This window comes from Mobula birostris, chromosome 16 (assembly GCF_030028105.1).
Source record: "Mobula birostris isolate sMobBir1 chromosome 16, sMobBir1.hap1, whole genome shotgun sequence".
In the NCBI taxonomy this organism is placed as follows: Eukaryota; Metazoa; Chordata; class Chondrichthyes; order Myliobatiformes; family Myliobatidae; genus Mobula; species Mobula birostris.
The window spans coordinates 65,156,512-65,171,276 of NC_092385.1; the positions used below are offsets into that span (position 1 = coordinate 65,156,512).

The 14,765-nt window shown below is 43.3% G+C and overlaps 1 protein-coding gene across 1 annotated transcript in view; it reads left to right on the plus strand.

Moving 5' to 3' along the window:
* The window catches only part of LOC140210814 (FYVE, RhoGEF and PH domain-containing protein 5-like), a 235,818-nt gene that overhangs the window by 41,434 nt on the left and 179,619 nt on the right, over positions 1 to 14,765 (plus strand). Inside the window, exons 3-5 of the mRNA XM_072280081.1 lie at positions 135 to 234; positions 685 to 743; positions 11,848 to 11,878. Of these exons, the coding sequence (XP_072136182.1) occupies positions 135 to 234; positions 685 to 743; positions 11,848 to 11,878 (190 nt within the window). The remainder of the gene's footprint in view (positions 1 to 134; positions 235 to 684; positions 744 to 11,847; positions 11,879 to 14,765) is intronic.

The window sequence follows — 14,765 nt, forward strand, 5'->3', positions numbered from 1 at the left end:
TTTGCATCACCTTTGATCCTATTTTAGTCTCTTGCCCAGAAGGGTGTCTTTTCTCAGTTATCACGAGCTGGTAGGCAAGACAGTCCCAGGCTAGTAATGAGCAGCATAGTTGACCTCAGTGTTTGTCTTTCTAGTGTGGACAGTGAGGTCCTGGCATTGCGTCAGTCCCATGAGGAGATGGCCTCCAGTGAGCAGACGGGAAACAGTTCCGAGTCGGAGGAGCTGACTACACAGGTAGACCATTCTATACCTAATGAAACACAAGAAGTTATGCTGTGTATTTAAGAGCACACTGGCTCCTACTTTCCTTTAATAATTTCACTCTTACACGCACCCAGCAATTCTTTTCTGACATTAACTTCAGAGGTGGCAGTTGATGGCAGTGGGATGTGGGAGAAAAGTGGAACACCTGCACAGAGTGAAATCATGCAAAGTCCACAAACACAGCACAATCAGGGCCGAACTGGCAGTGATTAGGATACATCAGCTGATAAGGCTGAGACCCAGCCTTTAGCTAGTTTCTGCAGAGTTCATTGTTTGCTACAGTATATAATGGCTCTCCATTTTAATCAGCAAAGATCTGGCTAACTCTTTTTTGTTTTCACATGTTATGGCTACTCTTTGGGAATATTATGTATTTGGATGTTTCAATAAATGTCTCAATGTTTCTCTACTTCCTTGTAGAGTAACACAGAAATTAAAGGATATCGCATTGCAAAAATGATGACCACTTCAGAGAGAGCGTAAGTATGTCTCCCTAACAACTGTGAGTGAGTAAGAGTAAGAGCGAGAAAGAGAATGAGAATATGTGTGTGCATGTGCTTGTGTGAGAGAGTGTGTGCCAAAGATAGAGATAGAGGGTATGCCTCAGTTTATGCCAGCAACTACGAAGTATGTATCTCTAAAGAGAGGGAGAGGGAGAGATACATGTCCCTAAATTCAGAGGGTAATTCTCTAACTGCAGTGAGAGAAAGGGATGGGGCAGGGGGAGAGAGACAGAGGGAGATGGAGAAAATAAATGAATGTAGGTAAATGCTGCAATATGTATATCATATCTGCTTCCACCACCTCACCTGCTTTTAGTAGAGTGGCCATTTTGGGAGTGGCCCTATTGAGGACAATGTACTGAGGATTTGGCTGAGCTACCCATGAGAGGGTGAGCAGGGGTAAGAGCCAAAGTAAGCAAACAATTCACAAGGGAGATCGTGAGCAATCGGAAGATATTGTGTACTTTGGCACAAATGACATGGGTAGAGAATGGGATGAGATCCTGCAGAGTTAGGAAAGAAGTTAAAAACCAGGACCTTGAGAATGGTAGCTCTGGATTACTCCCAGTGCCATGGCTAATGAAGGTAAGAATAGGAGAATATGGCAGATGAATCATGGATGATTGGGAAATTTTTAAAATCCAACAAAAGGCAACCAAAAAAAGCCACAAGAAGGGAAAAGATAATATAATATAAGGCAGGATACTGTAGGTTTTTTCAGTTATATAATGAGTAAAAGGAAATTGAGAGTTGATATTGGACCACTGGAAAATGTTGCTGGTGAGGTAGTAATGGGGGACAAAGAAATCGGAAATAAACTTGATAGGTACTTTACATCAGCCTTCACTGTGGAAGACAATAGCAGCGTGCCAGAGGTCCATGAGTGTCAGGGAGCTGGAATGTTATTATGAAGGTAAAAGTGCTAGGCAAACTGAAAGGTCTTAAGGTGGAAGAGTCACTTGGACCAGATGGACTACATTCCAGACTTATGTAAGAGGTTGCTGAAGAGATAGCAGGTGCATTGGTTATGATCTTACAAGAATCACTTGATTCTGGCATCGTTCTGGAGGACTGGAAAATTGTAAATGTCGCTCTACTCTTTAAGAAGGAAGAAGGCAAAAGAAAGGTGATTATAGGTCAGTTAGCCTAACTCAGTGGTTGGGAAAGTGTTGGAGACCATTATTAAAGATGAGGTTTTGAGGCACTTGGAGACTAATGATAAAATAAATCAAAGTCAGCATGGTTTTTGTGAAGGGAAATGTTGCCTGACAAATCTGTCAGAATTCTTCGAGGAAGTAACAAGCAGAGTGGACAAAGGAGAGGCAGTGAGTGTCATTTACATGAATTTTCAGAAGGCATTTGTTAAGGTGCCATACATGAGGTTGCTTAACAAGATGAAATCCTGTGGCGTTACATGAAAGATACTGACATGAATAGGAGGAACCCCAAGGCATTCTACAAGTAGGTGAAGAGCAAGAGGAATAGACGTGAGAGAATAGGACCAATCAAGTGTGACAGTGGAAAAGTACATATGGAACCGGAGGAAATAGCAGAGGTACTTAATGAGTACTTTGCTTCAGTATTCACTATGGAAAGGATCTTGGCGATTGTAGGGATGATTTACAGCAGACTAACAAGCTTGAGCATGTAGATAATAAGAAAGAGGATGTGCAGGAGCTTTTGGAAAGCATCAAGTTGGGTAAGTCACCAGGACCAGATGAGGTGTACCCCATGCTACTGTGGGGGGCGAGGAGGTAGATTGCTGATCCTCTGGTGATGATCTTTGCATCATCAATGGGGATGGGAGAGGTTCCGGAGGATTGGAGGGTTGTGGATGTTGTTCCATTATTCAAGAAAGGGAGTGGAGATAGCCCAAAAAATTATATACAAGTGAGTCTTTCTTCAGTGGTTGGTAAGTGGATGGAAAAGATCCTGAGAGGCAGGATTTATGAACATTTGGAGAGGCATAATATGATTAGGAAAAGTCAGCATGGCTTTGTGAAAGGCAGGTCATGCCTTACGAGCCTGACTGAATTTTTTGAGTATGTGACTAAACTCATTGATGATGGTAGAGCAGTAGATGTAGTGCATATGGATTTTAGCAAGGCATTTGACAAGGTACCCCATGCAAGGCTCATTGAGAAAGTAAGGAGGCATGGAATCCAAGGGAAAATTGCTTTGTGGATCCAGAACTGAGTTGCTCACAGAAGACAACGAGTGGTTGTAGACGGTCATATTCTGCATGGAGGCCGGTGACCTGTGGTGTGTCTCGGATCTGTTCTGGGACTCCTACTTTTTGTGATTTTTATAAATGCCTGTATGAGGAAGTGGAGAGATAGGTTAGTAAATTTGCTGATGACACAAAGGTTGGGGGTGTTGTGGGTAGTGTGGTGGGTAGTCAGAGGTTACAGCAGGACATCGATAGGATGCAAAAATGGGTTGAGAAGTGGCAGATAGAGTTCAATCCAGATAAGTGTGAAGTGGTTCATTATGGTAGGTCAAATATGATGACGGATATAGTATTAATGGTAAGACTCTTGGCAGTATGGAGGATCAGAGGGATCTTGGGGTCCGAGTCCATAGGACACTCAAGGCTGCTGCAGGTTGATTCTGTGGTAAAGAGTGCATACAGTGCATTGGCCTTCATCAATCCTGGGATTGAGTTTAGGGGCTGAGAGGTACTGTTGACCCTGGTCAGACCCCACTTGGAGTACAGTACTGTGCTCAGTTCTGATTGCCTCACTACAGGAAGGATGTGGAAGCCATAGAAAGGGTGCTGAGGAGATTTACAAGGGTGTTGCCTGGATTGGGGAGCATGCCTTATGAGAATAGGTTGAGTGATCTCGGCCTTTTCTCCTTGGAGCGACAGAGAATGAGTGGTGACCTGATAGAGGTGTATAAGGTAATGAGAGGCATTGATCGTGTGGATAGTCAGAGGCCTTTTCCTTGGGCTGAAATGGCTAGCACGAGAGGGCACAGTTTTAAGGTGCTTGGAAGTAGGTACAGGGGAGATGTCAGAGGTAAGTTTTTTACACAGAGAGTGGTCAGTGCATGGAATGGGCCTCCAGTGACGGTGGTGGAGGTGGATGCGATAGGGTCTTTTAGGAGACTCCTGGATAGGTACATGAAGCTCAGAAAAACAGAGGGCTATGTGTAACCCTAGGTAAATTTCTCAGGTAAGGACGTGTTTGGCACAGTTTTGTGGGCCGAAGTATTGTACTGTAGGTTTTCTATGTTTCTATGTTCCTAATGACTGACTGGCAGGAGACAGTGAGTGGGAATAAAGAGGACCTTTTCTTGTTGACTGCCAGTGACTAGTGGTGTTCCTCCGGGGTCAGTTTTCACATTGTTTGACAATGATTTGCATAATGGAATTGATGGATTTATGGCAAAGTTTGCGGATGATACGAAGATGGGTGGAGGGGTAGGTTGTGCTGAGGAAGCAATGCGATTGCAGCAGGACTTAGACAAATTGGAAGAATGGGCAAAAAAGTGGCAGATGGAATACAGTGTTGGGAAATGTACGATAATGCATTTTGGTAAAAGGAACAAAAGTGCAGACTGTTTTCTAAATCAGTTTTTTTTTGTTATATGGTTGTGTATTGACTGGAACTCCCATACTTTAAGGGGCCTTGTATAACCATATAACAATTACAGCATGGAAACAGGCCATCTCGGCCCTTCTAGTCCGTGCCGAATGCTTACTCTCACCTCGTCCCACCGACCTGCACTCAGCCCATAACCCTCAATTCCTTTCCTGTCCATATACCTATCCAATTTAACTTTAAATGACAATGTCAAGCCTGCCTCTACCACTTCTACTGGAAGCTCGTTCCACACAGCTACCACTCTCTGAGTAAAGAAGTTCCCCCTCGTGTTACCCCTAAACTTTTGCCCCCTAACCGTCAACTCCATATAACCTTATAACCAAATAACAATTACAGCATGGAAACAGGCCATCTCGGCCCTTCTGGTCCGTGCCGAACGATTATTCTCACCTAGTCCCACCAACCTGTGCACAGCCCATAACCCTCCATTCCCTTCCTGTCCATATAGCTATCCAATTTTACTTTAAATGACAATATCGAACCTGCCTATACCACTTCTGCTGGAAGCTTCTTTACTCACAGCTACTACGCTCTGAGTAAAGAAGTTCCCCTGCATGTTACCGCAAAACTTTTGCCCCCTAACTCTCAACTCATGTCCTCTTGTTTGAATCTCCCCAACTCTCAATGGAAAAAGCCTATCCACATCAACTCTATCTATCCCCCTCATAATTTTAAATACCTTTATTCGGCCCCTCCTCAACCTTCTACACTCCAAAGAATAAAGACCCAACTTGTTCAACCTTTCTCTGTAACTTCGGTGCTGAAATCCAGGTAACATTCTAGTAAATATTCTCTGTACTCTCTCTATTTTGTTGACATCTTTCCTATAATTCAGTGACCAGAACTGTACACAATACTCCAAATTTGGCCTTACCAGTGCCTTGTACAATTTTAACATTACATCCTAACTCCAATACTCAATGCTGTGATTTATAAAGGCCAGCATACCAAAAGCTTTCTTCACCACCCTATCTATATGAGATTCCACCTTCAGGGAACTATGCACCATTATTCCTCGATCCCTCTGTTCTACTGCATTCTTCAATGCCCTACCATTTACCATGTATGTCCTATATTGATTAGTCCTACCAAAATGTAGCACCTCACATTTATCAGCATTAAACTCCATTTGCCATCTTTCAGCCCACTCTTCTAACTGGCCTAAATCTCTCTGCAAGCTTTGAAAACCTACTTCATTATCCACAACACCACCTGTCATAGTATCACCTGCATACTTACTATCCAATTTACCACCCCATCACCCAGATCATTAATGACAAACAACATTGGACCCAGTACAGATCCCTGAGGCACACCACTAGTCACCGGCCTCCAACCTGACAAACAGTTATCCACCACTACTCTCTGGCGTCACCCATCCAGCCACTGTTGAATCCATTTTACTACTTCAATATTAATACCTAACGATTGAACCTTCCTAACTAACCTTCCATGTGGAACCTTGTGAAAGGTCATACTGAAGTCCATATAGACAACATCCACCGCTTTCCTAGTAATCTCTTCAAAAACTTCAATAAGATTTGTCAAACATGACCTTCCACGCTGACTGTTGACTGTTCCTAATCAGACCCTGTCTATCCAGATAATTATATATACCATCTCTAAGAATACTTTCCATCAATTTACCCACCACTGACGTCAAACTTACAGGCCGATAATTGCTAGGTTTACTCTCAGAACCCTTTTTAAACAATGGAGCAACATGAGCAATATGCCAATCCTCTGGCACCATCCCCGTTCCTAATGACATTTGAAATATTTCTGTCAGAGCCGCTGCTATTTCTACATTAACTTCCCTCAAGGTCCGAGGGAATATCCTGTCAGGACCCGGAGACTTATCCACTTTTATATTCCTTAAAAGCGCCAATACTTCCTCTTCTTTAATCATCATAGTTTCCATAACTTTCTTACCTGTTTCCCTTACCTTACGCAATTCAATATCCTTCTCCTTAGTGAATACCGAAGAAAAGAAGTTGTTCAAAATCTTCCCCCATCTCTTTTGGTTCCACACATAGCTGTCCACTCTGATTCTCTAAGGGACCAATTTTATCCCTCATTATCCTTTTGCTACTAAAATAACTGTAGAAACCTTTTGGATTTATTTTCACCTGACTTGCCAAAGCAGCCTTGTATCTTTTTTTAGCTTTTCTAATTTCTTTCTTAAGATTCTTTTTACATTCTTTATATTCCTTGAACACCTCATTTACTCCATGCTGCCTATATTTATTGTAGATATCTCTCTTTTTCCGAACCAAGTTTCCAATATCCCTTGAAAACCATGGATCTCTCAAACTTTTAACCTTTCCTTTCAACCTAACAGGAACATAAAGATTCTGTACCCTCAAAATTTCACCATAAATGACCTCCATTTCTCTATTACATCCTTCCCATAAAACAATTTGTCCCAATCCACTCCTTCTAAGTCCTTTCGCATCTCCTTAAAGTTAGCTTTTCTCCAATCAAAAATCTCAACCCTGGGTCCAGACCTATCCTTCTCCAAAATTATATTGAAACTAATGGCATTGTGATCACTGGACCCAAGGTGCTCCCCAGCACATACCTCCATCACCTGACCTATCTCATTCCTTAACAGGAGATCCAACACTGCCCCTTCTCTAGTTGGCACCTCTATGTATTGCTGGAAAAAACTATCCTGCACACATTTTACAAACTCCAAACCATCCAGCCATTTTACAGTATGGGCTTCCCAGTCTACGTATGGAAAATTAACATCTCCCACAATCACAACCTTGTGCTTACTACAAATATCTGCTCTCTCCTTACAAATTTGCTCCTCCAATTCTCGCTCCCCATTTGGTGGTCTATAGTACACCCCTATAAGTGTTACTACACCTTTCCCATTCCTGAATTCTACCCAAATAGCCTCCCTAGACGAGCCCGCTAATGTAATCTGCCAGAGCACCGCTGTAGTATTTTCTCTGACAAGCAATGCAACACCTCCCCCCTCTTGTCCTTCTGATTCTATCACACCTGAAGCAACGAAATCCAGGAATATTTAGTTGCCAATCACACCCCTCCTGCAACCATGTTTCACTAATAGCTACAACATCATACTTCCAGGTATCAATCCATGCTCTAAGCTCATCCACCTTTCTTAAAATGCTCCTAGCATTAAAATAAATGCATTTAAGAAATTTTCCACCTCTTACTCTCTATCACTAACGATGCAAACAACTTTACTATCTCCTTTTTCTTTCTTCTCCCCTGCATTTGTTCGTACACTCTGGTTCCCCTCCCCCCTTGTATCTAGTTTAAATCCACTGGAGCCTCTCTAGCAAACCTACCTGCAAGAATATTTGTCCCCCTCCAGTTCAGATGTAAACTGTCCCACCGGAACAGGTCCCACCTTCCCTGGAAAACTGCCCAATTATCTATAAATCTGAAGCCCTCCCTCCTGCACCATGTCTTCAGCCACGTGTTGGTCTGCGCTATCTTACTGTTTCTAAACCCGCCTGCACATGGCACTGGTAGCAATTCTGAAATTGCTATCCTGGAGGTCCTGTCCTTTAACTTGGAGCCTAACTCCCTGAACTCACCTTTCAGGACCTCCTCACTCTTCCTACCCACGTCATTGGTCCCTACATGGACCACGACATCTAGCTGCTTACCCTCCCTCTTGAGAATACTGAGAACTCGATCCGAGATATCGCGGACCTTGGCACCAGGGAGGCAACAGACCATCCGGGATTCTCGATCTCTTCCACAGAACCTCTTATCTGTCCCCTTGGAGGGAAAGAGTTTTTTTCAGATGTTTCTTTGATCAGTACATAGAAGTCCCAACTCGAGGGAGTGCAATACTAGATCTCCTATTAGGGAATGAGTTAGAGCAGGTAAGTGGGAGAACTTCAGAAGTATAATTTTGAGAATACTGTGTTTGTATGTTCCATCCAGTCAGAGTAAAAGGCAAGGATAACAGATTTAATGAACCTTGGGTTTTCAGAGATATTGAGGGCCTGTTTAAGAAAAAGAAGGAGGTGCATAGCAGGTATAGGCAGGCAGGAGCAAATGAGATACTTGAGGAGTATAAGAAATGTAAGAAAACACTTAAGAAGGAAATCAGGAAGCTAAAAGAAGACATCAAGTTGCTCTGGGAGTCAAGGTGAAAGAGAATCCTCAGGTCTTCTGCACATATATTAAGAGCAAAAGGATAGTGAGGGACAAAATTGGTCCGCTTGAAGATCAGAGAGTTAATTTATGTGTGGAGCCAAATGAGATGGTGGAGACCTTAAATGGATTTTTTGCAGCTGCATTTACTCAGGAGATGGACTCAGAGTTATAGATGTGAGGCAAAGCAGGAGCAAGGTCATGGACTCTATACAGATTTCAGAGGAGGAGGTTTTTGCTGTCCTGAGGCAAATTAGTGTGGCTAAATCCCCAAGGCCTGAAAACGTGTTCCCTCATACCCTGTGGGAGGCTATCGCAGGAATTGCATTGTCCCTGGCAGAGATATTTAAAGCATCATTGTGACGGGTGAGATGCTGGATCCATTGGAGGATAGCAAATGTGGCTCTACTGTTTAAGAAAGGCTCTAAGAGTAATTCAGGAAATTATAGGCCTCTGAACCTGACATCATAGAAACATAGAAAATCTATAGCACGTTACAGGCCCTTCAACCCACAATGTTGTGCTGTCCATGTACCCTACTCTAGAACAGGGGTCCCCAACCTTTTTTGCACCGCAGACTGGTTTAATATTGACAATATTCTTGTGGACCGGCTGACCAGGCGGGTGTTGAAGTAGGGTTAAACTCACCTCAGCATGTCTTTTACAGTTAGGGTTGCCAACTTTCTCACTCCCAAATAAGGGACAAAAGTAGCAGTCAAATATGGAACTGTGTTTACCCCGAGTAAGACTACCATGACTATGAAGCCTTGCGTGGGCACCTGTGACGCGCGCATGCGCGTACGTGCTGATTTTTTTCCACAATCGGTTTTGACTTAATCTTCCCGACTACACTGTACATACATTATTTCTACTTTATATAGGCTGTGTATTTATCATATCATTCCTCTTTTACTGTATGTTAGTGTTATTTTAGGTTTTGTTATTTGGAATGATTTGGTAGGTTATTTTTTGGGTCTGGGAACGCTCAAAAATTTTTCCCATATAAATTAATGGTAATTGCTTCTTCACTTTACGCCATGTCGGCATGAAGGGTTTCATAGGAACGCTCTACCTTAGTGGGGGAAATACGGGACAAGGGCGGTACTGTATAGGACAAACCAATTTAGCCCAATATATGGGATGTCCCAGCAATACGGGACAGTTGGCAACCCTATGTTCAAGTTCAACAGTGTGTGACAGGGAATGAGGAAAGGTTCAGCTGACTCATATCGCTTCCTTGCAGCCCGGTAGCACATGCTTTGCGGCCCGGTACCAGTCCACGGCCCGGTGGTTGGGAACCGCTGCTCTAGAATCTGGCTAGAAATTCCGTACCGCATAGCCCTCTATATTTTTCTAAGCTCCATGCACCTATCCAGGAGTCTCTTAAAAGACCCTATCTTATCCTCCTCACCACCATTCCAGCCCATTCCACGCACCCACCACTCTCTGCATGAAAAACTTACCTCTGACATCCCCTTTGTACCTACTCCCAAACACCTTAAAATTATGCCTCTCATGTTAGCCACTTCAGTCCTGGGAAGAAGTCTCTGACTATCTACACGATCAATGCCTCTCATCATCTTATACACCTTTATCAGGTCACCTCTCATCCTCCATTGCTCCAAGGAGAAAAGGCCAAGTTCACTCAACCTATTCTCATAAGGCACACTCACCAATCCAGGCAACATGTCACCATTTACACATGTAGTATAACTATATGTCTCCCATTACAGAAAGAATGTAGGTATGTGTCCTTAACTGCAGAGAAAGTGCAAGTACTATAGTTGTTGCTAACTACAGAGGCAGTACAGCTGCTTGTTCCTCACTACAAAGAGTGTAGGTACATGCTCCCAGGTACAGACTGTGTAGTTACTTTATCCTAATTACAGAGACAACATAAGTGCCTATTCAGAGAACACACAGAGAAGGCAAGTGCATGCCCTAACAACAGAGAGTTTATGTACATGCCAAGGTGTATGTTCATGTCCCTAACAATGCTGTAGTTACACACGCCTCACTACAGAGAGTGTACATACATGCTCCAACAGCAGAGGCACTGTTGGTACATAATGTTGACTACATAGTGTGTGGGTGCCTGTCCCTTTCTGCATCAGTGTAGGTTCATGTCCATATCTACAGAGACAATGTAGTTAGAAACATAGAAACATAGAAAACCTACAGCACAATAAAGGCCCTTTGGTGCATGCTGCTGTGCTGAACATGTAGTTACTTTAGAAATTACCTAGGGTTACCCGTAACCCTCTATTTTTCTAAGCTCTATGTACCTATCCAGGAGTCTCTTAAAAGACCCTATCGTATCCGCCTCCACCACCGTTGCCAGCAGCCCATTCCACGCACTCACCACTCTCTGAGTAAAAAACTTACCCCTGACATTTCCTCTGTACCTACTCCCCAGCACCTGTAGTGAGGTGACTAGAACTGAGCACAATACTCCAAGTGGGGTCTGACCAGGGTCCTATACAGCTTTAACATTACCTCTCGGCTCTTAAACTCAATCCCATGGTTGATGAAGGCCAATGCACTGTACGGTATGCCTTCTTAACCACACAGCCAACCTGTGCAGCAGCTTTGAGTGTCCTATGGACTCAGACCCTAAGATCCCTCTGATCCTCCACACTGCCAAGAGTCTTATCATTAATACTATATTCTGCCATCACATTTGACCTGCCAAAATGAGCCACCTCACACTTATCTGCGTTGAACTCCATCTACCACTTTTCAGCCCAGTTTTGCAAACTATCGGCGTCCCGTTGTAACCTCTGATAGCCTTTCACACTATCCACAACACAGAGAACGTCTCTGTCATTAACTACAGAGAATGTATTATGTATCCCTCACTATAGTTGCATGTCCAACTCTACATAGACAGTTGCAGGAACATGTCCAAACTGTAGAGCGAAATTAGACACATGTCTCTGACTCAGACACTACAGGTACATGTCACTAATTAATGAGAGAGTGTAGGTCCCTAATTACAGAGGCAGCATTGGTACATTTTCCTGATAAAGATACAGTGTAGGTACAAGTCCCCAAAGTCAGAGTGTAGGTTCATACCCTGAACTACCCTAACTATGGACAGTGTACTGTACATACATGTCCAGAGATGGTGTAGGTACATTTCCCCAATGACAGGGAGTGAAGGTATACCTACTTATCTAGAGAGCGAGTGCGTATGTTGGCATCATGATCAGCACAGACATATTGGCCTGAAGGGCCTGTTGCTCTGCTATCCAGCTGTATATTTTATACTCTTCTCTACCCCTCCATATTTATTAAGTATCTCTCCATTTGTCTCTCTTACACAGGTTTGTGAATCTTCTTCAGGACCTACACTTGGTGAGTAGCCGTGTTTACTTAACGTTCCTGGGGATGTCAGTGCAGGAAGTGAGTATGAATGTGCTGTGGACCTTCAAACTTCTGTGATGATGGTTTCTTCAGATGTTAGGATGAGAATGAACTGCAGGAAACAACTTCTGAGGAAGAATCTGTTGTGTATTTAAAATTTAAATAATATCTGAGTAATCTTGTATATGGTTTGATGAAGCATTCTTGTTCATTTAAATAATTAATTACAGGTTAAATGTAAAATACATGAATTGCATACATAATCTCATTAATACGTGATACGTGTGCACATCGCTTCAAGTAAACTTGAAGTATACACCCATATTTTCGGACTCCTGTGAGTTTCGTTGCATTAATTTAATGTTTTGAAGTTGCAAAGCTTAAAATTGGTGATGAGGTATTCTTAAAACGAACCCGACACGGTTGCCAACCTGTTAAATGCAGCGAGATGTTGGAAATAAAATAAAACACTGCGAGAGCATCAGTGTGTTTAAAATGTGGAGAGATGGTCGAGTTTAAAAAAAAGCAACCAATACATGTTCTTTGGAAGGGAAAACACGTCTGAGTTTTTTTTAAGGCAATAAGTGGAAGAACTCCGGGTTCATAAACAATGAGCACCGGGTGATACTAATCCGGTTACGTTGGAAAGATTGAAGAGTTTGATTGCGCAACAGGCAACTAGTTGCGCAATCAAACTCTTCAATCTTTCCAACGTAACCGGATTGTATACTGAACTATTGGCAAAGTATTTTCAAGCAAATTAAATAACCAATGAGAAACAAGTGCCAATTTTGCTGAGTGCATTCGGGTTAAAGGCATTCGGTTTGCTTTGAAGTTTGACTGTTCCAATAAAACCTGTAGAAATGAGCTTGTCAAAGTAATGCAGGAACACTGAGAACCAAAGCCATTGTTGATTGCAGAATGCTTTAGGTTTCATAAATGGAATCAAAAAGAAGAGGTCCTATGGTCTAAAAGTAACTCCTGTGGGAATGATATTCATAACTGTAAAATATAACAACCAGCAAGCCACATTGAGCTTGTATGTGGTAAAAACAGAAGGTGTGTGAGGGTGTGACTGGCTGAACCAACTACAACTTGATTGGAGACCATCCACAATTGGCATGCCAAATCCCCTGCAATGAAGCCACCTGAAAGCGAATTAAGAAAGATACTGGATGATGCCACAACTGTCTCCATGACAAACACTATGAACTGTTGCCCAACAGAGGACAAACAAGTGTTCATGACAACCGCTGTGCCTTTGGTTGGAAAGCATATTGGACAAGGAAAGACCAGGCTGCTCAGAAGAATTGTAAAAGTGACAAAAGCTGTGATCTGACTACAACAGTTTTCGTAGGCAACATATCTAAGAAAGCTTCTGATACGTTAATCAGGCAGTTACTTGCAAAATGTGGCTTAGTTCTAAGCTGGAAGAGAGTTCAAGGAGCTTTAGGAAAATTGCAAGCATTCGACTTTTGTGAGTATAAAGAAAAAGAATCTACTCTGTGTGCATTAAGGTTATTGCATAAACTTAATATTGCATATACATAAAATTCAGAGCAAGAAGGCTGCGAGTGAATGGCTAAGGATTTCTGGAGCAAAGACATTTTTACTACTCGAGAAGCAAGACTGTACAGGCACGTGGCATCAGCCAGTAGAGTGGGAAAAGTTTAAAAAGAAGACCACCATGTCCAGGGGGCAGTGGAGTGAGAAGGCAGCAGAGTGATAGGGCTTTGGCGGTAACGAAGCAAGGTAGGTTTACCTGTGTTAATTGCGGAAAGGAAGTATGTGTGTGAGGTCGGTGTTCAGTGCTCAGTGTCAGATGTGGGAGGTCTTAGAGTCTCCCAGCCTCTCGAATAGCCATATCTGCGCCCGGTGTGTCGAGCTGCAGCTCCTAAGGGACCAGGTTAGGGAACTGGAGATACAGCTCGATAACCTTCATCTGGTCAGGGAGAGCAAGGAGGTGATAGAAAGGAGTTATAGGCAGGCGGTCACGCCAGGGCCACGGGAGACAGACAAGTGGGTAACAGTCAGGAGAGGGAAGGGGAAGAGTCAGGTACTAGAGAATACCCCTGTGGCTGTACTTGACAATAAATATTCCTGTTTGAGTACTGTTGGTGGGGACAGCCTACAAGGGTAGGGAAAGGAAGAGGAAAGCAGTAGTGACAGGGGACTCTATAGTTAGGGGGTCAGACAGGTGATTCTGTGGATGCAGGAAAGAAACTCGGATGGTAGTTTGCCTCTCAGGTGCCAGGGACCAGGATGTCTCAGATCGCGTCCAAAATATTCTGCAGTGGGAGGGAGAACAGCCAGAGGTTGTGGTACCAATGACATAGGTAGGAAAAGGGAAGGGATCCTGAAAAAAGACTACAGGGAGTTAGGAAGGAAGTTGAGAAGCAGGACCGCAAAGGTAGTAATCTCGGGATTACTGCCTGTGCCACATGACAGTGAGTATAGGAATAGAATGAGCTGGAGGATAAATGCATGGCTGAGGGATTGGAGCAGGGGGCAGGGATTCAGATTTCTGGATCATTGGGACCTCTTTTGGGGCAGTTGTGACCTGTACAAATAGGACGGGTTGTACTTGCATCCCAGGGGGACCAATATCCTGGCGGGGAGGTTTGCTAAGGCTACTGGGGGGAGTTTAAACTAGAATTGTTGGGCGTTGGGAACCGAACTGAAGAGACTGGGGCAGAGGTGGTTGGCTCACAAATTGAGAAAGCTTGGAGACAGTATGTGAGGGAGGACAGGCAGGTGATAGAGAAAGGACATGCTCAGACCGACAGTTTGAGATGTGTCTATTTTAACGAAAGGAGTATTGTGAACAAAGAGGATGAGCTTAGAGCGTGGATCAGTACTTGGAGCTATGATGTGGTGG